The 25054-nt window shown below is 44.0% G+C and overlaps 1 protein-coding gene across 1 annotated transcript in view; it reads left to right on the top strand.

The window, feature by feature from the left end:
• Nucleotides 1-19078, top strand: part of LOC124805713 — an 813762-nt gene extending 794684 nt beyond the window's left edge. Inside the window, exon 6 of the mRNA XM_047266283.1 lies at nt 16041-19078. Within this exon, the coding sequence (XP_047122239.1) occupies nt 16041-18595 (2555 nt within the window). The 3' untranslated portion in view covers nt 18596-19078. The remainder of the gene's footprint in view (nt 1-16040) is intronic.
• Nucleotides 19079-25054: the final 5976 nt, after the last annotated feature.

Below are 25054 nucleotides of genomic sequence, written 5' to 3'. Positions count from 1 at the left end.
TTCCGTTAGATTACATCGTGGTCGGACCGAGATTAAGAAATTAGATACAGGATTGTGAGGCGTACCCAGGAGCAGATAGAGATTCAGATCACAATGTACTTGTGATGAAGAGTAGATTGAAGTTTAAGAGTTTAGCCAGGAATATTCACTGCGCAAAGAAGTGGGATACTGAAGTACTGAGAAATGAGGAAACACGCTTGTTGTTCAAATAGCTCTGTAGGCAGTACAGTTGAAGAGGAATTGACTTCTCTGAAAAGGGCAATCACATACGTAAAAAGAAGATAACTGCGAAGAAACCATGGGTAAAAGGAGAAATACTTCAGTTGTTCGATGGAAGGTGGAAGTACAAAACTGTTAAGGGAAATCTTAGAATACAGAAATACAAGTCGCTGAGTAAGGAAATAAACAGGAAGTGCAGGGAAGCTAAGAAGAAAGAAACTGCATGAAAAATGTGGAGAAATCTAAATGGAAATAATTGTCGGAAGGATTGACTCAGCATATGGGAAAGTCAAACAAACGTTCGGTGAAATTTAAAGCAAGGGTGGTAAAATTAAGAGTGCAACGGGAATTCCACCGTTAAATGCAGAGGAGAGAGCGGATAGGTAAACAGTAAATTGAAGCCTCTAAGAGGGGGTAGAAGAAACTGGTGTCGAGTTAGAAGAAACATCGGATCCAGTATTAGAATCAGAATTTAAGAGAGCTTTGAAGGACTTAAGATCAAATAGGGCTGAACGGATTTATAACATTCCATCAGAATTTCTAAAATCATTTGGGGAGGTGGCAACAAAACGACTATTCACGTTGGTGTGTAAAATGTGCGAATCTGGCGACATACCAGCTGATTTTCGCAAAAACATCATTCACACAATTCCGAAAACTGCAAGAGCTGACAAGTATGCGAATGATGCACAATTATCTTGAGAGCTCATGCGTGCTAGTTGCTGACAAAAATAATATGTACAAGAATGGAAAAGAAAATTGAGGATGTGTTAGATCAGGATCAGTTTGGCTTTAGGAAAGGTAAAGGTACCATAGAGGCAATTCTGACGTTGCGGTTGATAATGTAAGCAAGACTAAAGAAAAATCAAAACACGTTCATAGGACTCGTCGACATGGAAAAAGCGTTGTACAACGTAGAATGGCACAAGATGTTCGAAATTCTGAAAAAATAGTCGTAATCTATAGGAAGAGACGGGTAACATACAACACATACAAGAGTCAAGAAGGATTAATAAGAGTGGACGACCAAGAACGAAGTGCTCGGATTAAAAACGGTGTGAGACAGGGATATTGTCTTTGCCCCCTGCTATTCAATCTGTACGTCGAAGAAGCAATGGTGAAAATAAAAGAAAAGTTCAGAAATGCAATTGAAGTTCAAGATGAACGGATGTCAATGATACGATTCATTGATGACATTGCTGTCCTGAGTGGAAGTGAAGATGAATTACATGATATGCTGAATGGAATGAACAGTTTAATGAGTACAGAATATGGATTGAGATTAAATGGGAGATAGCGGAAATAATGAGAAGTAGCAGAAATGAGAAAAGCGAGAAACTTAACATTAGGATTGATGGACACGCAGCAGATGAAGTTAAGGCAGCACAATAACCTATGACGGACGGAGCAAGGAGGACATCAAAAGCAGACTAGTAATGGCAAAAACGGATGTTCCTGGCCAAGAGAAGTCTACTAGTATCAAGCATAATCCCTAATTTGAGGAAGAAATTTCTGAGAATGTACGTTTGGAGCACAGCATTGTGTGGTAGTGAAACATGGAGTGTGGGAAAACCGGAACACAAGAGAAGTATTTGAGATGAGGTACTACGGATGAATGTTGAAAATTAGGTGGACTGATAAGGTAAGGAATGAGGAGATTCTGCGCAGAATCGTCGAGGTAAGGAATATCTAGGAAAACACTGACCAGGAGAAGGGACAGGATGATATTACAAATGCATCTGTTAAGACATCAGGAATGACGTCCATGGAACTAACAGTAGCGGCAGAGGGCAAAAGCTGTAGATGAAGACAGAGATTGGAATACATCCAGCAAATAATTGAGGACCCAGGTTTCTAGTGTACTCTGAGATGAAGAGCTTGCCACAGAAGAGGAATTTCAGGCGGGCCGCATCAAACCAGTCAGAAGACTGATAAAAAGTCTGAGATGCAAAATTTAATGGCTAAGTGGCGGAATACGGGGTCTAAAGGGAATGAAAACCGTGAAGTTCTTTAGCAAGGGTCAGTCCCTCGCGAGTGTTACCGTACATATTTTCTGAATGAGTTTCAGTTTGCCAATCTGGTAATGGGAATCCTCGAATGAAAAATGTGAAAGGAAAACGGTCCTTGTTACGAAAATAAGACGAAATAGTTTACTTGACCGTGTTATAAGGATCAGCAATAGTGGACTCGTTTAAAGAACTTTCAACCGTGATTATAACATTTCAAGAGGCAGTCACTGAGTGAGAAGAATCAACAAAGATATGAGAAAACGAAGTGTAACAGAAGACACAAAACTATATACGTTCAGATATTTGAAAGGGTTTTTCAGGAGGTGACGAAGAAGTTGACGGAAGGTAGGAGGGAAGTACTAAGTGAAAGAAGTGAAACAAAGTCGAATGGACGAGTTTTGTATATTTTTCTGAATTATGCAGAGGGATAGACAGAGCGTTAGAAATAAAAGCAACTGGAAAGATAAAAGTTAGGTGAAAAATGTATGGAAATCATCACTGTGTTTCTATTTTACCTGCCGACCGCTGTGACCGAGCGCTTCTAGGGCTTCAGTCCGGAACCGCGCTGCTGCTGCTGCGGTCGCAGGTTTGAATCCTGCCTCGGGCAATGATGTGTGTGGTGTCCTTAGGGTGGTTAGGTTTAAGTAGTTCTAAGTCTAGGGACTGATGACCTCAGATTTTAAGTCCCATAGTGCTTAGAGCCATTTGAACCTATTTTATGTGGCCTCGAGATAAGCATAATTAAAAGGTAAAACAGGTGAGTCACTTGTTCTTAGGGTTTTCTATGCTTTGTGTCATCTGCGCCATTCTTTGCCAGTAGGTTGCACTGACATGGGCTGGCGCATTAGGAAAAAATAATAAACTGAAGGACTTACATGTTTATAAATGCTTTTAATCTTCCAATAAATGAGGTATACATCTAACCGGTTCACGAAGTGTATTGTAATAAGCCTTCACCAGGTCTGAATATCACTAGGGGTAGCTTTTTGAGGATGAATAAACTCGCATAACTAATGTTATGTTAAAATTATAAGCATATGTTCTGAGCCATAACGCTCAAGTCAAGAAGCAGAAATAATAGATTTCGTCCTCCTTGAAGAACAGCAAGAATATCCACACGTGCAGTTTATTGTAATTTCACGGAGAACTTAATCTAAGACTTCTACTATCTGACCAGAGCGTTTTAGCTCACAATGTATGCTTATAATTTTTACGAAATGGAAGTTACGTGTCTTTATTCATTCTGAAGAGGATAATCCCAGAGGCACTGAACCCGAGTCAAGTCTTATTACAATAACCTTTATGCATCCGATTGTCTGTATACATCATTTATTGAAAGTTTATTTACAGGTTCTGCCAGCTACCGTGTTTAAAATAGTGAATCCTCTTTCGTGTGAGCAGTTGCAACAGATAAAACTAGTTCTTGCAATTTTGGGGGCTTGAAACTGATGGTGTAAGAGAGGCGTATGTCAGCCTCTTTTGCGGCTGCGAAGTTCCCCCTGGGTGACCTCTCTACGCCCGACACCGTTACAAGGGTTGCTCAGCGCCCCTGCGTGTAAACGCATCCGCGCGGTCGAGGCCCCTTGGCCGCTCACTGGCATCGCCTCTTAGCTGCGTGAGCCCAGCACGCGTTGCTAGGAGACAGCACGGCGCCGCCGCCACCGCACGTCAATTAAGTCTGGCGAAGCGCGAACGCAGCAATCTGCTGCCTGCGTTGGATTCCGCGGCACGCACCCATAGGCGCACACTGATAGCTGGAATCTTCATTCCCCCTCTCCCAAATCCGCCGACAGACACACACACACACACACACACAGACACATACACATACACAAAATGTCGGAGTTCCTAATCACTTCCACAACCCGTCAAATCTACCTACTAGTCAGAGATATTTTAATACGCTGGGCATTACAGACTTTTTGCCTTCCTTCACAGCGAAATCTGCAGATACAACTGAAGTGCCCAAAATGCCTTTCTGTCATGTCACGCTTGAACAGCAGGTAATATTCGGACACCCTTAGCTTGTAACACACAATTTCCGAAAATGTAAGGACAGGTTCTTCACGCCAGTAATACAATCAGGCCTTACTATAGCCTTCCTTCTGGGGGAGGTTAAAAAGATACATAGTATTATGACAGTACAAGTAACTTTTATAGAATGCTGCACTACATTTCAGTGTGACACAGATACAAAACATTGTTTTTCGATGTAGTTACGACGTCTCCGCAAACAACCATTGGAACTAATTCACAAGGGGCAATCAAATGAAAACGAAACAGATTGAAAATTAAAGTAAATTGTTTGTTATTTAAAAAATAATCACCATAACTCTTAATACTCGTACATTTAGCCCACTGTGAGACAAGAGAGTCAATGCCTTCATGGAAAAATACTAACACGAATTCTCTACAGACGAATGGAAAAACTAGTAGAAGCCGACCTCGGGGAAGATCAGTTTGGATTCCGTAGAAACACTGGAACACGTGAGGCAATACTGACCTTACGACTTATCTTAGAAGAAAGATTAAGGAAAGGCAAACCTACGTTTCTAGCATTTGTAGACTTAGAGAAAGCTTTTGACAATGTTGACTGGAATACTCTCTTTCAAATTCTAAAGGTGGCAGGGGTAAAATACAGGGAGCGAAAGGCTATTTACAATTTGTACAGAAACCAGATGGCAGTTATAAGAGTCGAGGGACATGAAAGGGAAGCAGTGGTTGGGAAGGGAGTAAGACAGGGTTGTAGCCTCTCCCCGATGTTGTTCAATCTGTATATTGAGCAAGCAGTAAAGGAAACAAAAGAAAAATTCGGAGTAGGTATTAAAATTCATGGAGAAGAAATAAAAACTTTGAGGTTCGCCGATGACATTGTAATTCTGTCAGAGACAGCGAAGGACTTGGAAGAGCAGTTGAATGGAATGGAGAGTGTCTTGAAAGGAGGATATAAGATGAATGTCAACAAAAGCAAAACAAGGATAATGGAATGTAGTCTAATTAAGTCGGGTGATGCTGAGGGAATTAGATTAGGAAATGAGGCACTTAAAGTAGTTAAGGAGTTTTGCTATTTGGGGAGCAAAATAACTGATGATGGTCGAAGTAGAGAGGATATAAAATGTAGGCTGGCAATGGCAAGGAAAGCGTTCCTGAAGAAGAGAAATTTGTTAACATCCAGTATTGATTTAAGTGTCAGGAAGTCATTTCTGAAAGTATTCGTATGGAGTGTAGCCATGTATGGAAGTGAAACATGGACGATAAATAGTTTGGACAAGAAGAGAATAGAAGCTTTCGAAATGTGGTGCTATAGAAGAATGCTGAAGATTAGATGGGTAGATCACATAACTAATGAGGAAGTATTGAATAGGATTGGGGAGAAGAGAAGTTTGTGGCACAACTTGACCAGAAGAAGGGATCGGTTGGTAGGACATGTTCTGAGGCATCAAGGGATCACCAATTTAGTATTGGAGGGCAGCGTGGAGGGTAAAAATCGTAGAGGGAGACCAAGAGATGAATACACCAAGCAGATTCAGAAGGATGTAGGTTGCAGTAGGTACTGGGAGATGAAAAAGCTTGCACAGGATAGAGTAGCATGGAGAGCTGCATCAAACCAGTCTCAGGACTGAAGACCACAACAACAACAACAATGGATCGTGGGCACCAGCCGTGCTCATCTTGGTCTGAAGCAAATTGATGGCCTCGAATGTAGAGGGCCCACATGTTACGAAGGTTGTTTGGAGTACGCTGCAGAAATTTCGCTCGGAAACACTTACAAATTCTTCATACAGTCGCCATCTGTCCCTGTGGCATATCCGTATTTTTGGAGCGCTCACGATAGACATTCGTAGCCGTCGATTTGCTCTGTGCAAAGAGATACACACCTGTGTATAATCATGGTTTCTTAGGTAAAAGTAAACATTTTACCTTGAAGGCATTGACCATCATGTCTGACACTGGATAACTGTGTTAACAGTTATGACTATCACTTTTGAAGTAATGCACAGTTTATTAATTTTTTTCCATGTGTGCCTCGTTTTCAGTTGACTGTCCCATTTAAACCCATCAGTTGCCGATCACTTAGGCGTTCCAGCCTAGAAGTTGCATGCATTTGTCCCAGAGCGCTCCTCGTCCAGAGATTATTTGCAGGTATCGTGAGTGCACTGTTTGTTGTGGACAGTGTACTGATTATAAGCAAACTGTTGACAGCTCCTTCACGAAAGGCCTTTGCTCACAGTGACAAATACAGCCGTACGTTTTCTGTGAGTCAGATACCACAGAAACGGGACATTTCCAGACTGGAGACGCGTAGGGTGGCCCGCGCCGTAGCAGTTTTGCCTCCTTTCAAGTGATGCAAGGTGTCGAGTGTTCCGACGGCCGAAACAAGTGCTCAATCTGCAGTTCGTGTAGAGCCGGGATGTTCAGACTTTATTATATATTAATGTAACGGTTAATTCAAGGCGGATGACCGGAACGATTTTTCGATTTAAAACTCGCTGTTGTTGAATTTATGAAGCAAGACTGAGTGCAGGAATGAAAATTATAACATCCGGAGTAGGCTGTAGATCTCGCATTTTAAATGGACTTGAATGCACACTGTCCGCAGCAGGTTACTGCAGGATGAGAAACAGCTTCTTTCTCATTTGATGGGAATGAAGTTAAAAAGAAAATCGCGGTATGGAAGGGACATTCCGACAAACACAGTCCAGTCCCCTGAGCTCACTACCATTAAACGCGAGGTTTAAAGAATTTATTGTGGCCTAGAAAACATTTCAAGGATCGTTTCCTGATCGAGGACCTTGTCAATCTTACAATTGTCTTCGAGTCCGTTTGCCGTTTCAGTTGAAAGCTCTCCAGTGCTTCTGCAAATGTAACTGACGGACCTGCAAGTTAATTCCTGTTCTAATGACAAATCCCTTAACGTTATAGCTGTCCAGGACGTCTATATTAGTCTCGTTAGGTACAGTTTCCATGGCTCCATATTAACGTGCTGCAGCTTTTCGATAGACATATTTGTGTGAAAAGCCTTTTGTTCCAATCATGAAACACGAAGTCATGATTACGTGGCAATCTGAGTGAAATTGTCGGCGTCTCCTCATATGCCGTCGGTTTGTACAGTGCAAAAATAATATTACGTTTTCAGTGTGCCAAAAATAAGTAATACTGAAAATGTGAAACATAAAGCCAAGTCGTATGCAATGCGACTGTCCTGCCATATAAATGCGCCACGTTCGTATTTTCCCGCTCTACACCCTTCTCGTTCTCAAATAGCACGGAGCAGCGGTGGAGAAATATGAATCGAGCTGAGTGCTATGGCAAGCGTGCCAGGGGATGAATCACAAGCCAAATTCTTGGCCACCTGTGGTGTGGAGTGTAGATCAGTCCAGAGGTGTTCTCTAATGTTTTAAGGGATGTTTTTCATATCATGACTTGGGCACACTGTTTCAGGCTAGCATAAGCATGAACAAGTATGATTATATCAACATTCTCAGCAACCAAGTGTTGTCCTTTCTTCTACATCATTACGATTTATATGCTGCGAACAATCTTTCCTTCGAGATGACAACAGCTGTGTTGTCAGCGCTGCACACATGCATTCCTAGTTTGAACAACATTCAAGCACCATATTGCACCTCAACTGGCCCTCTGAATCATCCAAACTTAACCTAAAAATTTGTAACACCATCCGAAAAGTAGCACTTAACATCCACACATTCTTATTCGCGTAACTAAGGCTTTTATCAACGCCATAAGCGTTATTGCCTGGTATTAACGTGGTGCCTCCATGGGCAATGAACCTATTATCTAATTCACACTTACCTAACTCTGATATGAAGACTTTTCGAAGATTACACCTGGCTTACAGAAAACAAGTTAGTGCTGCAGCTTAGCACCGAATAAGCAATGTAAACTTTGTAACAACATATAAAAATCTTGTACACATTGCAATAGCTTATTAATACGAAACAATGACGAAAATTAATTTGAAATAGGAACTATAACTTTTTCCTGCTGTAAAACAATCGTGCTGGATAAAGCCCTTCTCCACGTAACCTGGTGTTTAGCTGTACGCCTCAACACATTTCTTTCTAGTGTCTTTTACCACCTCCGATTAGGACCTCGTCTCGTCATTTCTTATTTCTTTAAAACCAGTATCGAATGTCCTTGGTTTTGAATTTCAATACAGGCAGAATGACTTCTACAAGTCCAGTCGGCTCCGTTGTCCTAGTAATACCGAACATGTTATTCGCTAAGTAATACTCAGCTTTTGATTGGTTTCTACACCGTTATACAACGATAAGTCTAAACGATAATGGACTCAGAATGTAAATGCTCCGTTTCACTCACATAGTAGTGAAAATCACATCAGGCTATTTTCATCCATCTGCCCACTGCAGTAGAGGGACGCTGACTTAGCCGGGAAACATCGCTGCGTGAACTTAGTCCATGATCGATGCACTCAGAACAGTTCTGCGAGTTGAATGCTGTAAGAAAGGCCGTAGGGTCTGAACGGCGGGTACTGTGCGCTTCGCGAAAGGAACTCTTGATTGTAGGACGGCTTGCGTGGCCGGCGTCAAGCCCAGAGAACTGTAGCGGTGAACTCCCAATCTGGACTGACTGACGAACGTTTAGACGGCGTCCTACAAAGCCTTCATGGGATAGAATAGCAAGAAATCGTGATAGAGGTAAGTGACTCACAAGGGCGAGCTAGTTCCGACGACAGCAGCGCCTCATACTACGATCAATTTTCCACTAAGTGCCGTAGGGACTGTTAGAGATGTGCTGTGCCGGTGTTATATTGCAGGTGCCTTGAAAGACGGCAACCCGCGGTACCGCACTGTGTGGTTAGCAGCTCGAGGTTACAGCAACTACAAAATTTGGGTTACCTTTTGAAGAGCTTTTGGGTCGCTTATCTTTATAAATCCTGTTGAAATTCGCGCTATCACCTTTATAGCGTCCAAGCGTTTTTCACTATCAGACTCCATTCTGTCAGTTGAAGGGATGCATGTCGTAGCATCGATATTTGCTAATAAAGTTTTGTCTCAAGTATCAAATAGCTGTCATTCACTGTTTGATAAAGGCCACAAAGCACCCATCGGAAAGCTTCTTGATGTTTTACCACTTTCTGCGACTGAAAGCACGACAGAATGCTATTACCTTCTTTCAGTTGTTTGAAAATTGCCAAGAGTCGATTTTCTGTGTACGCAAGGCGTTTCAGTGTCTTTGCATCAAACGTCTAGGGGTTAATAGATCACCTCATGGGAAATAACTTTTATTAGAGACTCTGCTGTTTGTCTTAGATGCTAGACGTCTTTCTGTTGAACTTATCAGCTCTTCGACGACGAAATTTCATCGAATTGGCAGGGACTACCAATCAGGTGCGCTGCATTTGCATAGAACCTATCGCAGGAAATTAATAGATTCTCAAGGCGAAAACCTTGTCTCTTAAGGGGAGGGAGATATTTTGGAAGCTCAGCGTACCTCCTGTTGTAAGAAGCAGGCGACTGGATTCTACGCAACACATAATGAAGGAAAACGCCCCCTACATCCTGTCGCCCCTCAGCGGCATAACCGATACTAAAAGAGACTTAGCGTACATGGGAAGCACGAACGAACATCTTACGTCTAACAAAAGTCGTTCCTCAAGCCGTGATCTATCACCCCTAGAAGTCTGACGCGAATATAGGGTGACCCAAAAACCCGTTAACATTTGAGAATGCACTAATTCATGAAATAATTTAAGTAAAAAGGTAAAAATCGACACACATGCCCGAAATGAAATGGGGTTTTATTGAAATCAAAAAGGATTGCGAAAACTTACCAATATATTGCACTGGATAGCAACACGAAGTGACGCCGCATCAGAATTGTGTATAGAGTGAGCCGTAGTTAGGGAGGGAGTCAGATCATCCCTAGCCTGGGTGGAAGGAACGACCTTAAATAAATGGAGGATGCGCTGCGCCCCATATTGCTATACTTGTGAAACATCTCTTGCGCACACCGCTTGATGATGATCGCGTGCCAAGCTGCCAAGTACGTCACGCGTGTCCTCCGAGGTCCCCAGGCCTCGATCCTTGTGATTATTGGTTACGGGTTACCAGAAGTTGCAAGTCTAACTCGCTTGTCCGATCTCACCAGGGATGCTAAAGAGAACATCCGACGGCTCTTTCTCACCATACCTAGTGATATGCTGTACAGTGCTGTTCACAACATTGTCCCTCTATTGCAGCTATTATTGATGAATGCAGGGCGACATTAACATTTCTTACAAAGAGCATCCGTTTTGCTACAAATAAATTATTAGGCTAATAATTGCTTTTGTATTACGTGTAGCGCCATCTGATGATCATTTTGTGCACTTCTCTTGTTCCATTAAAACCCCATGTCATTTCAAGCATGTGTGTCAGTTTTTACCTCTCTACCTATATTAATCCATGAAGTATTGAATTTTCAGACGTTAGCGGACTTTTGGGTCACTATGTACTTCAAATTTAAAATAGCTTGTATAATCTGTGTTGGTGGGGGTAAAAAGCAATTGACCGGCCTCCTTTTTTGTTTCTGCTAACCATCATTTCGTGTGTTCATCGTGTTTTTTTATGATTAGGGTAATCAATCCTTACTCATCCATTCATGCTGCCGGCAGCGTTGGGTGAACGGTTCTAGGCATTTCGGTCCGGAACCGCGCGACTGCTACGGTCGCAGGTTCGAATCCTACCTCGAGCATGGATGTGTGTGATGTCCTTAGGTTAGTTAGGTTTAAGTAGTTCTACGTTCTAGGGGACTGATGACCTCAGATGTTAAGTCCCACAGTGCTCAGAGCTATTTGAACCATTCATACTATTTATTCGTACAACTCTAAACATTCCTGTCCAATTAGACTAAACCCAACTTATCTGTGTATTTACTTTGTTTCCATGGAGTCATTATCTTTAACGCCCTTGAACATAAATTGTGGCGGCTAAGAATAGTAAAGTTTAAAAAAATTGCAGATAACAACGGTAGGCAAATGGCGCCTGTTCTAACGTAGCCAAGAAATCTGCTCTACGTGTAATTGTGTTGTAAATTTTCAGCACAAATGATGTTCATAGCATTACGTACGTTTGTTAGCTTGGCATACATTTTACTGTAATGAACCATCCCATTTATGATGGAACAACAGCGGCCAAACATATCTGTTCTGCTGAAAGCAACGGCGATATAATAATAGTGTTTGATCTTTTAGTGGCTGTTGCAAAAGTGCTGGGACGTACCGGGTTTGATGTGCGGGAATTAGAGATGGCCGTTTACAAATAGTGCAATGCGGCCAGTCACAGTCCATAGCACGGCAGAGAATCAAATAAATCGTTGAGTATAAATTGCTCGAGAGTGTGTGTCATTCGAGAGTTCTTTTTCATCAGACAGGGCAGGAAAAAGGGTACTAGCGGATTGTTTCGAGGAGCGAAAATATAACGCGTGTGAGGCCACAGAGCGAACGAGGGGAGGAATCCTGATTTAGGGCGCGTGCTGTGTTCGGACGCTTCGGCGTGATGGATGGCCCGCGGGCCTTGGGGGCTTGCGTTTGATCGCGGGCCGCCAGGTGGCTGTGTTTTGTCTGCGGCGGCTGCTGGCAAAGGAAGGCGCGTCCCGTGCAACGGCACGTCGCCGTTTGAGCGAGCTTTTTGTTATGCAAAAGCCGAGATGGGCGTCACGCTTCGGCGCCGCCAAGCCACAACTGCGCAAACTAAATATGCAAAAAGCTCCGGTGTCAGCCGGGATCAAGAGCGCGTCACCTCGAAATATTTCAAGTACATGAAACGGAGCAAATAACATCTCCAGTACCTGTGTTCCCGTGTGCTGCGCGCGACCGGAATCCGAACACTCTGTCACAAGCGCTGTTACGTTCTTTCCTTTTTATAGCGGCGCCAGAGGCTACCCCATTCTCTCGTACACATTATATAAGCAAAGGTACGCACACAATGAACGAGCGTGGTTTCCCACCTCACAGTCGTGTAATTACAGGTATGTATTATGTACATGGTGTTGATATTTACTTTTCTTTTTTATAAAAGTAATATGCTGGATGTTTTTCACATCACTTGTTCGAAACATGGGTGCAGGATGGATCAAATTTGCTTTGAAACTTGGGATTTTTGCCAATGTCTCTCTTATAGATTAAACTTGACGCTTTTCTTTGCAGAGCACTGATAATGGAGCTTTCAATCTTCCAAATTGGTCTGTTAATAAATTCATAAAAATTATACAGTCTAGATGTTTTATTTCTCTTCAAAAGCAGTTTTTCGGATGCCTTCCCACAGTAATCAACCACTATGCATCAAGCCCTTTTGGCTACTCATACCTACATGTGTTAGTTGTTATCAATATTGGTACTCCTTTCCCTGCGTGGGACATCAAAATTCGAACCGAAAATATTTTCAGACTCAGTTTAATAACATACAATTTCACGGTTTAAGCATCCATAGCCTAGATACATAATAAAATATGTTTTTTTAAGAATCTATTAAAATCTTCTAAAAAACTTTTTGTGGCCGCGTTAGCTCTTAGCAGTATAATGAGTATGAATGATTCGTGGTCTGTGTTGTCCATTTCCATAACACAAATTTTACGTGCAGCTATCACTGCAGCTGTTGACTTGGTGATTTAAGAGAGGAAAGAAGATCGTAGTTTTTCTCTCTCTTTCTCACTCCAATGCCTCATGTGCCCCTTCACCTATGATCTAAGTCTTGACAGAGAAATAGTGTGCGTGTGCCAGTCGGCTTAATGGAATCAGAACATAATGACTGGTCGATGATGACACGTGACGGAGTGTCAGAAACTAGATGTCGTGTGTACACTTGCCCATGATCGCAGCGTGAATGAAGTTGCGCGATCTGAAGGTATAATGCAGACTGCCCCACATCCTCAATGCGGCATACGTCAAGAAACTTGTGCACTCCCTTCCAAGTAGGATTGAACCAATTCTTGGGTCTAGAGTCATCGCAACATAGCATTACCTTCATATCTCCTTGAGGTGACAAATCTGTCGTGCGGTATGTTTTACTTGTCAACTCAGCAGCCGATATTAGTTTTCCACGTGGTACAGTGTATCATACCTTTCTTAATGCATCGCACTAAATCTCAAATTTGTGATAACATCCATCACGACAGTTATTGGTCGTAATCTCTGTCTGTCTCTCTCTCTCTCTCTCTCTGACACACACACACACACACACACACACTCACACACACACACACACACTAATGCAGTCGTGTAGAAAGTATGCGAAAAGTATTTTTTGCGCTGTAAGGCCTATGGCGGGATAGGGCAATTGAAAACCACTCAATCTAGGATGGCCCATGCGTTCTCAATGCAGCTGAGATCTGGAGAATAAGGAGGCCGTTCTGTTTGACTGCTTCTGTGCTCAACCAGGAATGTGCTCAGATGATAGTGACGATGGGGCATCGGCATGAACCCTGCTCCAATATATTCACCAAATGGAGACACAATGCGTTCATGCATCCTTCCATATATTCGTACAAACGGTGCCCTGCGACCACACATGATTCCACCCCAGTAGATGACTGGACAGCCTTAAGGGTGGTAGTCTACGGACGATTAGGCCCTAAATGGTTTCCACATTGCCTCCACATATGAATATCAGTATTGTCCGGCAGGAGACTGATACAGGTCCCATCAGTAAAGAGAGTTGTGTCCCACTGTTTCCTAGTCCCCAAAACAGTGGTTTCGTGTCCATACGACAAGAGCCGCTCTCGGAATCTGATCTAGGAGCAGCCTTGAGAGGTCTTCCGACGCCTAATTACTGTTCGTGGGGGGCCTATTTCGTATCGCTTGTGTTGAGGCCTGCACTCCTATAGTTCTTAGGAACTGCCGCCGTAGACTTGTAATATTGTGTTGAGGTTTCTGCGAGCTTTTGTACGTAGATATCCATCCTGAACACCTGCAGCCACTTCCGCGTTGCCTCTCAAACGACCTGTCCTTAAAAACCTGTTCGAGACTATAGAAACATTACTTTGACTCACGGTGACAGTCGCTGCAGCATCTTTCTGTCTCATTGCCTGCTCCATTAGTGTAACTATTTGGAGCTTCTAATAATACTTTATTGTCCGCCGAACCGTCCTGAAACGGCACAATTCTCGCAGTGCCGCACAGCACACGGGCTGCGTTATTACAGGGGTCACAGGTGCGATAGATTGCACATACCGCCCTCACGGTCCAAACGTGGACTGTGTCAGCTAGAATTACACTACAAACAAGTCAGTGTATTGATATCATAAAGCGTTTCTAGATTGCAACATTCAATAGTAAATTTCCGGCAGTAAGCAACATTTGTTTTTACTACTGTGCAACAAACAATGTCGGAAAAATGAACTCGATACAGAATGGAGCTGCACTGAATGCAAGCTTGAGTTCGAAGTGTAAAGTAGAGATTACTCAAGTCAGCAGCAAGTTCCGTGAGTCAATGGAACTAGTTTATTTACAAGCCAGAAGCACAGCGCACACTTTCGACATTTATACCGTTTTGCAGATATTTCATTGCATTGCAGATACGAAGCTATTAGGTGTAAGAAAGAAAAATAAATGCAATAACTCCGCAGCGAGCGGACGGGGACCGTGGGTCTCCCATACCAAAACACTCAGAATGTACCCTTGAACAACCTCTGAAAGTTTGTGGGATGGTTCAAATGGCTCTGAGCACTATGGGACTTAACTTCTAAGGTCATCAGTCCCCTAGAATTGAGAACTACTGAAACCTAACTAACCTAAGGACATCAAACACAACCATGCCCGAGGCTGGATTCGAAGCTGCGACCGTAGCGGTCGCATGGTTCCAGACTGTAGTGCCTATAACCGCTCGGCCACTCCGGCCGGCAAAGTTTGTGGAGTTCTGATCCCATGTAGACTGGGTTTCTAGATATGATGCGTACTGAAATCGATCATGTACTTTGTATGAATACGTGGCAGTTAAGTGCAGCCTTAATTAGTTTGCAGTGTTTCACATCATTGACTTGGTTTTGTTTTACAATATTAGAGGCCAAGATTGTTAGATGTGAAGAAGTTCATTTCATGACCAGTGTCTATAGTAACTAGCTGTCATGCTCAGTTTCTCAGATATCTAGCTGTCGTGCTCAGTTTTCGATATCCCAGAGATATAATTACACATCCGTCTCGTCGGCTTTCTGAGAACGTGCTCCAGTTATAATAATACAGCTCCGGACTAGTTTGCCAAATATATAAAATTTGCTATCGATATTTTATTTAGCAAGTTTTGTGTGTTCAACAAATTAGTGTGGAGTTGTATTACTATAACAGGAGCATGTTCTCAGTATGTGGACGAGACTGATGTTTAATTATATTTCTTGGGTACATAAGAATCCGAGGAAGAGAGCTGGTTATTGTCGGAACTGGTCTTGAAATAAACTATTTAACATCAAGTTATCTTGGCTTTTGATGTTATAAATTATGTTAGATCGCCCCGAAACCATGTGTAAATTAGATGATTTGTTTTTGTAGATCCAGCCTATAGAAGTGAATGCGGGACTGAGGTTTATAAGGGAGACGTAGGGAAAAAGGTACCAACAGCCGCAACTCTTCCCAAAAGTTTTGTTATCGAAGCAGCCAGATCCACCGTTTCAGTAACTTCATTAGCTTGAAGGTGAAGCTGATGAAGCGTCCAAACTGGTTGCTTGAATAGTAGAGCTTTTAGGAAGAAGTACAGCTTTGGTATCCTTCTTCTACGAGTTACTGGTTTGTAGTGCTTTACTTTGCACACAGATCTTCTGAGTGACCTGTACTTCACCTGCTGTGTCTGGTTGTTGCAGGAGGAGGTGATGCGGCGGTGAGGATGCGGCGGCGAGCGGTGGCGCGTCCGGCGCTGCTGCTGGCGCTGCTGCCGCTGGCGCTGGCGGCCGACGGCGACTGGTCGGCGTGCGCGCCGCCCTGCAAGTGCAAGTGGTTCTCGGGCCGCAAGACGGCCGAGTGCAGCAACGGCAGCCTGTCCGCCGTGCCGCAGGGACTCAGCCCCGAGATCCAGACGCTCGACCTGTCGGGCAACGCCATCGCCGCGCTGCCCGCCGACGCCTTCCGGCGAGCGCACCTCGTCAACTTGCACAAGCTGTTCGTGCGCGACTGCGGCGTGGCGCAGCTGCACCGCGACGCCTTCCGCGGGCTCGAGATCCTCATCGAGCTGGACCTGTCGCGCAACCGCATCCGCGAGCTCGCGCCGGGCACCTTCCGCGACAACGTGCGCCTCCGCGTCGTCAGCGCCAACCACAACCCTATCCGCCGGCTCGCCGACCACGTCTTCGTCGACTTGCCGCATCTGCAGACGGTCGAGCTGAGTCACTGCCAGCTGACGCACCTGGGGCAGCGCCCCTTCTCCGCCGTGCCCAACCTGCAGACGCTGCGCCTCGACTCGAACCGGTTGACGAGCCTGCGGCCGGAGCCACTGCTGCCGCTCGACCGCCTCAAGAGCCTGGTGCTGCACAACAACCCCTGGCGCTGCGACTGCGGCCTGGCGGCGCTGCACGCGTGGACGCGCGAGCGCAACCTCTACACGCCGCCCACCGCCTGCAGCGAGCCGGAGGCTCTGCGCGGCCGCCTCTGGAGCGATCTGTCGCCCGATCAGCTGGCGTGCGCCCCGCGCGTCGTCTATCCCAGCGTAGGCGCGCGACTCGAGGCGGCGGCCACCGGTGACGTCACGCTGAGGTGCCGCGCCGAGGGCGAGCCACCACCGGCCGTCCACTGGGTCTACAACTCCCGGGTCGTCTCCAACGACACGCGACGACCCGGCGGCGGCTCCGACGGCCGCGGCTACACCCTGCGCGCCGGTGGCGGCTGGCTCAACCTCACAGTGCACGACCTGCACCACGCGGACCGCGGCGACTACACCTGCGTCGCGAAGAGCTCCGGAGGGCTGGACGAGCGCGCGGTGACGCTCGTCGTCGTGGCGGCGTACGCCGGCGGCGCCCTGGCCGGCATCAGCACCACGCTCGCCTGGATACTCCTCCTCGGCGTCGGCTCGGTGCTCATCCTCTGCATCATCGTTGCGATCTTCTGCTGCTTCTGCCGCACCGACGTCGCCACCGGGGACGTTCCCACTAAGAAGAACGGCCGCGAGAACCCCGGCGGCAACGGCAAGCAGGTCGCCAAAGAGGCGGTCGCCACCGCGGAACAGGAGAAGACGCTCATCAAGAAGGTGAACCCGGTCCAGAAGCCGCCTCGCAACGTGGAAGCTGCGGCGGCCATCGTCTCGGCGAGCAGTGACAACTCAGATGCCAAAACGGCCCTGCTGGATACCTCTTCCGTCAAGCAGGCGCCCAGCGTCGCGGGCAGCGAGTGCACGCAGGTCAGCTCGACGTCTTCGGGCTGCAACAGCGACAGCACGGTCCTTCAGAACAGCGCGAACGAGGGCGTCGTGCAGACAGCCACCAGGAAGATATACCCTCCGGACCTACTCTCCTTTCCTTCGCGCACCAGCCAAATTGTACCGAACGCCAATATCCCTTTCAGGACTTTTAAGAATGCGCAGTTGACCTCGCCTCAGAACGTGGCGTCGTCGCCGCTGACCAGTCCCCTCTCACACCAAGCACAACACCTATTTGATACCCTTCCCCACTCACTTTCGCAATCCAGTCTTTCCACAGCACTGTTGAATAAGGCAAACAGTGGTGCTGGCGGACAGCGAACTGGTTTCGTCACCCTCCCCAGAAACCCTCATCTTGTCCACAGGAACAGCATAACGGAAGGCTCCCTGGCTTCTCACTGCCTCAGCATGAAGCCCGGAGACGCGTTCTCCACAGGTTCGCCTCTGGTCGGTAACGCGGCCCTCTCCCTCAACAGAAACTTGCGCAGCGGGACGATGCCGACCATTGTGAAATGTCTCCCCCTCTCGCCGACGACAAAACGACTCTTCCTCCCTCCGCACCATTCTTCCAATTCCCCCATCGAGGAACTTCCCCCCAGCGCATTCTACCCAGAGAGGAAGCCCACCCTCGTTCGCAGGCATTCGACGAAGAGCAACATGTCGTCTCCCCTCCTGAGCCCCGACCTAGTCCAGATAAATTCCTTCCACGAAGGGCATAACCAGACGTCGCCACTGAGGATAAATGAAGGCTTGACATCTCCACTGAGAATAAACGAAAACTTCGTAAGACACGCTCCCGACGGGGCCAGCGTCAGGGGTCACGAGGAATTTGTGAAATCCCCTAGTGTCTTGGACACGTTGTCTCCGTCTTTCTCCAGGGATAACGGCGGTCGCAGTTCCAGAAAATACAAACTACCTGCAGCGCAGCATTTCCAGTCGAATATCATCAGTGCAGATCCACTTTCCAGGACACTTTACCATTACGACAATGAAGACGGTACTGCTGTTTAGTCGCAGAAAACATCCTCATTCCTTCTCCTATAACATTTTTTTTATATATGTGATCCGAATATTTTGTTAAATGTGCATCGTACGTGTGCAATGAAGTAGTGGTGCTACGTGGACCAAGACTTTGTAACTAGCTCGTTAAAACAGGGTAACGAATCGATTACAGAGGAATGTGAATGTGTGCGGGTGTTGTAACAATTTTTTATCAGTGCCTTCCAACATAATTTTTCAAGAAAGTACGATGTTAAATTGTGGAAAAAAAATTCCGAATGTTTTCTTAAATGGCTTCCTTCTAATGTGTCTGATAACCCAACCTTTTTGTATGAAGCTTTATCTACAAAGTGAAATCTGTTGGTAGAGTGCTATGGACTGAGAAATGGCTACGGTCAATAACTTTCATTCCTAAAAAATGTGTTTGTACTGATGTATAATGGCCTGACTGTGAACTGTTAGATACTTGTAAATTGTATATTACGGAAATGTGAAAAGTGTATTTCATATTCTTTGTTGATTATGATGTATTTAGTTTATAAAACAATAAAAGATTAAGTTATTCTTCCTAACTTGGTTTGCAAAACTGCAAAGAGTATATTTCACACGAACCACAACGATTTGTATATCTCCATGTAATAGTTGGCTGGTGTTTTATCACACCTTATTCATTCGACAAATGGATTTGTTCACAAAAGCCATTTAAAACCAACGGAGCTTTGACATATTGACTCTACAGTATACCAGCCGCTTTCTCGTAATCGTTATTAACTAAACACTTCCTATAGTAATGCTTCTGTTTAACAGCACGGCCCAATTAAGTATAGTCCTGATCATGAACTTCATAATAAGTTATTTTTGTTCCTTTAAGGCTACAGGCTTACACGACTCAATTTGTTATAGTCAAGACAGTTAAACAAGGGATTAATATAGTCTGCTTTACGAGAAATCGTCTAGATAATAACATGTACTTGCACTTTAATTCTAAGCTTCGTTATTCTGCATCTGTGTGAAATCAATAGTTCAGTATATTGTCTTCATGATTCACAAACAACAATTAAACATTTAGTTGTATGCGTAGACGAGAAGTAAAGACAGGTAGATACACTACCACAACACTCTGGATGTTTCACTATTTTAGTACATTACATATTTTACGATGTAATTATTTCACGAACAAAGATAGCGTTAGATATTAAATGATTGTCTTCGAGTAAGGGATAGCTCTCAATTTGTCCTTTTCCCTTATGTGGCCCTTGCACTATTTGTTTACTTCCACTTATGTCGAAGTTGTATGTCATCGCAGTATCATAACAAATGTGTTGTATAAGTATTCCTCAAATATTGCGACTTCCAATCACGGAACTGACATAACTGCATTATGCTCGTAGACAAGTAATAGCAGGCACCGAAATCAGATCCTAATTTCTATTAACTTTGGAGTACTGCTGAAGAATCTTGTCCTAGGAAATTGAAGAAAGAGCTACGAATTAAAAAAAATATATATGTAAGATCAACAAGTCGGAACAATGGGTCATTGGATGCAACATTTACTTTCATGTTTCCCGTTCTTGTTGCTGTTAACGTGAGGCACGGGTATATGGCTAATTTATTTGCCGATTCCTGAGAGTTTAGGAATATACTACGGTATTATTTTTAGACGTAATAACAATATGAAAACACGTACACAGAATTACATACTCGTACAGCTGCCGCAAATAAGCAAGGAGGAATTAAAAGTAAAGGATTTCTTAAAGAAGATTATCTCAGTATCAACTGACATTTAAACAAATGGGCGCCTTTGTGAAAGGGACAGTTCAAGGAGCGTATGCTGTTTTCTTAACACTGTGTTTCATTAAGCAGCTCTGGAAAAAGTACTTTTTAGCCATAGTCAGCAGTAATATTTCACCATCTCGCCATCCATGACATCACTTCCAGGACATGGCCTGGACTGAAGCAGCCAGCTTGACAGGTAATCGTGCTAATTTTAATTATTTCTGTAACAAGTTTGTTTAGTATACAACTGAAAAATGTTTTTTTTTTATTTCGAAATTGATGTTGTTAGACGGACGCAATTATTTCATCTGTGCAATCCATGGAACGCTGTTCTGAAGAAATGAGTGGATTTCACACTATCCTGTCTGCGTTCAGTGACAGCATACAAGATACTGCAAATTGTAGACATGTGTGTAAATGTAAGCGTTGAGAGACTGATAATATCACGCATCTGAGAACAAAAAAAAAAGTCAGAGATAGTTCTACTGATTCGAACTGAACACCGTTTACTCCACTTCAGTGCCAGTCTCAGAAACTCCATTAACTCAAAACATGATTTACTCTGTAACCTCCCCACAGAAATTGATAATGACAAATAATAAATGAAAATGGTGCCAAGTGTAACCTCCCCACACGAAAAATTAAGTAAATAAAAATGTAAATGGAGCCAAGTGTAACCTCCCTACACAACAAATAATAATTAAAATGAATTTTTCTAATATTGTAACCTTTGAACAAAATTGGCTCCCATTTATAGTCTGTGCGCAGAAATGCATTCACACTTAATATTCCCACAATTCCTAAACACCAAAAATTATAAAAAAGTTTTGTAACCTGATGAATTTATAAGGACCGCAGCGCTGACCTTCGGCCCTGTATTCTGAATAAAAAAAGCAAAAATTTCTTACCTCAATAAAACTGCAATTATATCTGCTCTTAATTAGTCATTTTTCGACACAGCTTCGTGCAATGCTGGCGTATATTTTTTTTTTTTTTTTTGATTCTTTGAAGCAATGATAATGCATTGAAAAAAATTCTTTTATAAAAATTATTACTGGGGCATTTTTTTGAACAAATTAAATTACAATTAACATACATTATTAAATATGCGCAAGGCTGCTTCTTTACCTTCTACAACAATACTCATCCTCCAGAATCCTGACCAGAGTCGCGAGCAGAGCACACAGCCGACGAATGCCGACTCCCGCCGACTCACGCAGACTACACCAGACTACTACCGACTCGCTACTATCCACTCGCGCAGACTAGCGACAAGCAACTAACGATAAACTACTCTCTGGTCAGAGATTCTGTCATGCCTCGCCCATCGCCGGCAAAGCATACGTCTTATAACTCAAGCAATAAACCTACTACCATGCTCTAATTTATTCGGTTTGGTAGTACTATACACATCAAAAATAGTTTTGCATCACCCCGGTTCCCAGAACTGCTCAAGATAGACGTTGACTGCGGATATTATATCACAGACACAGTCCCTTTGACTGTTCAGAGATACCACTAAAACGGCAAAAAGATATAAAAAGCCAAGCATGATCAGCGCCTGTTAGACGGAGAGGGTCCGACAGACGATCAGTTCCAGTCATTCGTCTAGGAAGGAGGTACATGGTTCGTGTTGTCTGTAGTTAAAATACGCCTAGACGGTCAATACCGCGGTTCGATCGAGCCCGCAATGTTATTTTGTGCCAGCAAGGGCCCTCAACGAGGGAAGTGTCCAGACGTCTCGGAGTGAACCAAAGCGATGTTGTTCGGAGGTCGAGGAGATACAGAGAGACAGGAACTGTCGATGACATGCCTCGCCCAGCCCGCCAAACAGCTACTACTGCAGGGGGTCATCGCTACTACGGACTATGGTTCAGAGGAACCTTGACAGCAACGCCACCATGTTGATTAATGTTTTTCGTGCAGCCACAGAAAATCGTGTTACGAATCAAACTGTGCGCAATAGACTGCATGATTCGCAACTTCACTCCCGATGTCCTTGGCGAGGTCCATCTTTGCAAACACGACCGCAAGCAGCGCGGTACAGATGGGCCCAACAACATGCCGAATGGACCGCTCAGGATAGGCATCACGTTCTCTTCACTCATGAGTGTTGCATATGCCTTCTACCAGACAATCGTCGGAGACATGTTTGGAGGTAAACCGGTCAGGCTGAACGCCTTAGACACACTGCCCAGCGAGGTGGAGATTCCTTGCTGTTTTTGGGTGGCATTATAAGGGGGCGGCGTATGCCACTGCTGGTCATGGAAGTTGCCGTAACGGCTGTACGGTACGTGAATGCCATCCTCCGACCGATAGTAGAGCCATTTTGGCAGGATATTAGCGAGGCATTCGTCTTCACGGACGAAAATTCGTGCCCCCATCGTGCACATCCTGTGAATGACTTCCTTCAGGATAAAGACATCGCTCGACTAGAGTGGTCAGCATATTCTCCAGACATGAGCCCTATCGAACTTGCCTGGTATGAATTAAAAAGGGCTGCTTATGCTTATCTACGACATGACCCCCGAAACACTAAGGGGTCTACGCCGAATCGCCGTTGAGGAGTGGAACAATCTGCACTAAGAGTGCCTTGATGAACATGTGGATTGTATTCCACGAAGAATACAGACACGTATCAATGCAAGAGGCCATGCTACTGGTTGTTAGAGGTACCGATGTGTACAACTATCTGGACCACCACCTCTGAAGGACTCGTTTTATGGTGGTACAACACGTAATGTGTGGTTTTCATGAGCAATAAGAAGTTCGAAAATGATGTCTATGTTCATCTTTATTCCAATTTTCTTTACAGGTTCCTAAACTCTCGGAACGTAGGTGATGCAAAACTTTTTTTTAATGAGTTTGCTTTAAACATGCAAATGCGAATCTAGTATTTTAAATCTTTGAATTATGTGACAGACCAACACAATAATAACTACATTCGTCGCAGATAGTACTGATTTTCTGCTGTCATAGTTAACTGCCTGTCTTTTTTTGTTTCATCAGTCTTTTGACTGGTTTCATACGGTCTGCCACGAATTCCTCTCCTGTGGCAACCTCTTCGTCTCGGAGTAGCACTAGCAACCTATGTCTGCAATTGTTTACTGTATTTATGCCGATCTCTGTCTTCCTCTACAGTTTCTACCCTCTACAGCTCCCTGTAGTACCATGTAAGTTATTCCATGATGTCTTAACAGATGTCCTGACATTATGTCCCTTCCTTTCAGTGTTTTCTACGTATTCCTTTCCTCTCCGATTCTGTGCAGATTCTCCTCAAAAGTCCACCTAATCTCCAACATTCGTCTGTAGCAACGCATCTCAGATGCTTCGACTCTCTTCTTTCCCTTCCCAACAGTGCTGTGCTCCAAACGTACATTTTCAGAAATTTCTTCGTCTAATTAAGGCCTATGTTTGACACCAGCAAACTTCACTTGGCCAGGAATGTCCATTTTGTCAATGCTAATCTGCTTTTCTTGTCCTACTTGCTCCATCCGTCAATGGTTATTTCGCTGCCTTGGTCGCATAATTCCTTATCCTCATCTACTTTGTGACCATCAATCCCGTTGTTAAGTTTCTTACTGTTCTCATTTCCATTATTTCTCATTACTTTCGTTTTTCTTCGATTTACTATCAATCCGTATTCCGTACTAATTAGACAGTTCATTCCATTCAGCAGATCATGTAAATTTTCTTCATTTTCACTCAGGATAGCATTGTCTTCAGCCAAATTTGAATTTTAGTTCCGGTGCTGAAATTTTCTTTTATTTCCATCATTGTTTTTTCGATGTACAGATTGAACAGTATGTGCGAAAGACTAAATCCCTGTCTTACACCATTTGCAGTGGTCGTCTACTCTTATTATTCTCTCTTGGGTCTTCTTCACATTGTATAGTACCCGTCTTCCTATAGCTTACCCCTATTTTCCTGAGTATTTCGAACATCTTGTACGATTTTATATTTTCGATTGCTTTTGCCAGGTCGACATATCCTCTGAAGGAGGCTTTATTTTTCTAGTCTCGCTTCCATTATCAATCGCAAAGTCAGAATTCCTCTCTGGTGCCTTTACCTTTCGAAAAGCCAGACTGATCGTCATCTAACACCTCCTCAATTTACTTTTTCATTCTTCTGTATTATATTCTTGTCAGCAACTTGGATCCATGAGGTTTCAAGCTGATTGTGCGATAATTCTCGCACTTGTCAGCTCTTGAAGTCTCCGGTATTCCGTGGATGATATTTTTCCGAGAGTCAGATGGTATACAGCCAGAGTCATATATTCTACACTCCAACGAGAATAGTCGTTTTGTTGTTACTTTCCCCAATAATTTTAGAAATTCTATGGAATTCTATCTATCCCTTCTGTCTTATTTGATCCTAAGTCTTGCGAAGTTCTTTTAAATTCTAAGTCCACTAATGGATAACCTATTTTTTCTAAATGGACTCCAGTTTGTTCCTCTATTTCACCAAATATTCTGCCTCATAGAGGTCTTCAATGCACTCCTTACACCTATATGTTCTCTCATCTGCATGTAACACTGGAATTCCCGCTGCACTCTTAATGTTACCACCCTTGCTTTTAATTTCACCGAAAGTTGTTTTGACTTTAATATAGGCTGAGTCATTCCTTCCGAAAATAATTTGTTTTTCGATTTCTTCACATCTTTCATGCAGCCATTTCGACGTATGCACGTTTGC

This window comes from Schistocerca piceifrons, chromosome 7 (assembly GCF_021461385.2).
Source record: "Schistocerca piceifrons isolate TAMUIC-IGC-003096 chromosome 7, iqSchPice1.1, whole genome shotgun sequence".
Lineage (NCBI taxonomy): Eukaryota > Metazoa > Arthropoda > Insecta > Orthoptera > Acrididae > Schistocerca > Schistocerca piceifrons.
This window is presented reverse-complemented; position numbering and strand designations above follow the sequence as displayed.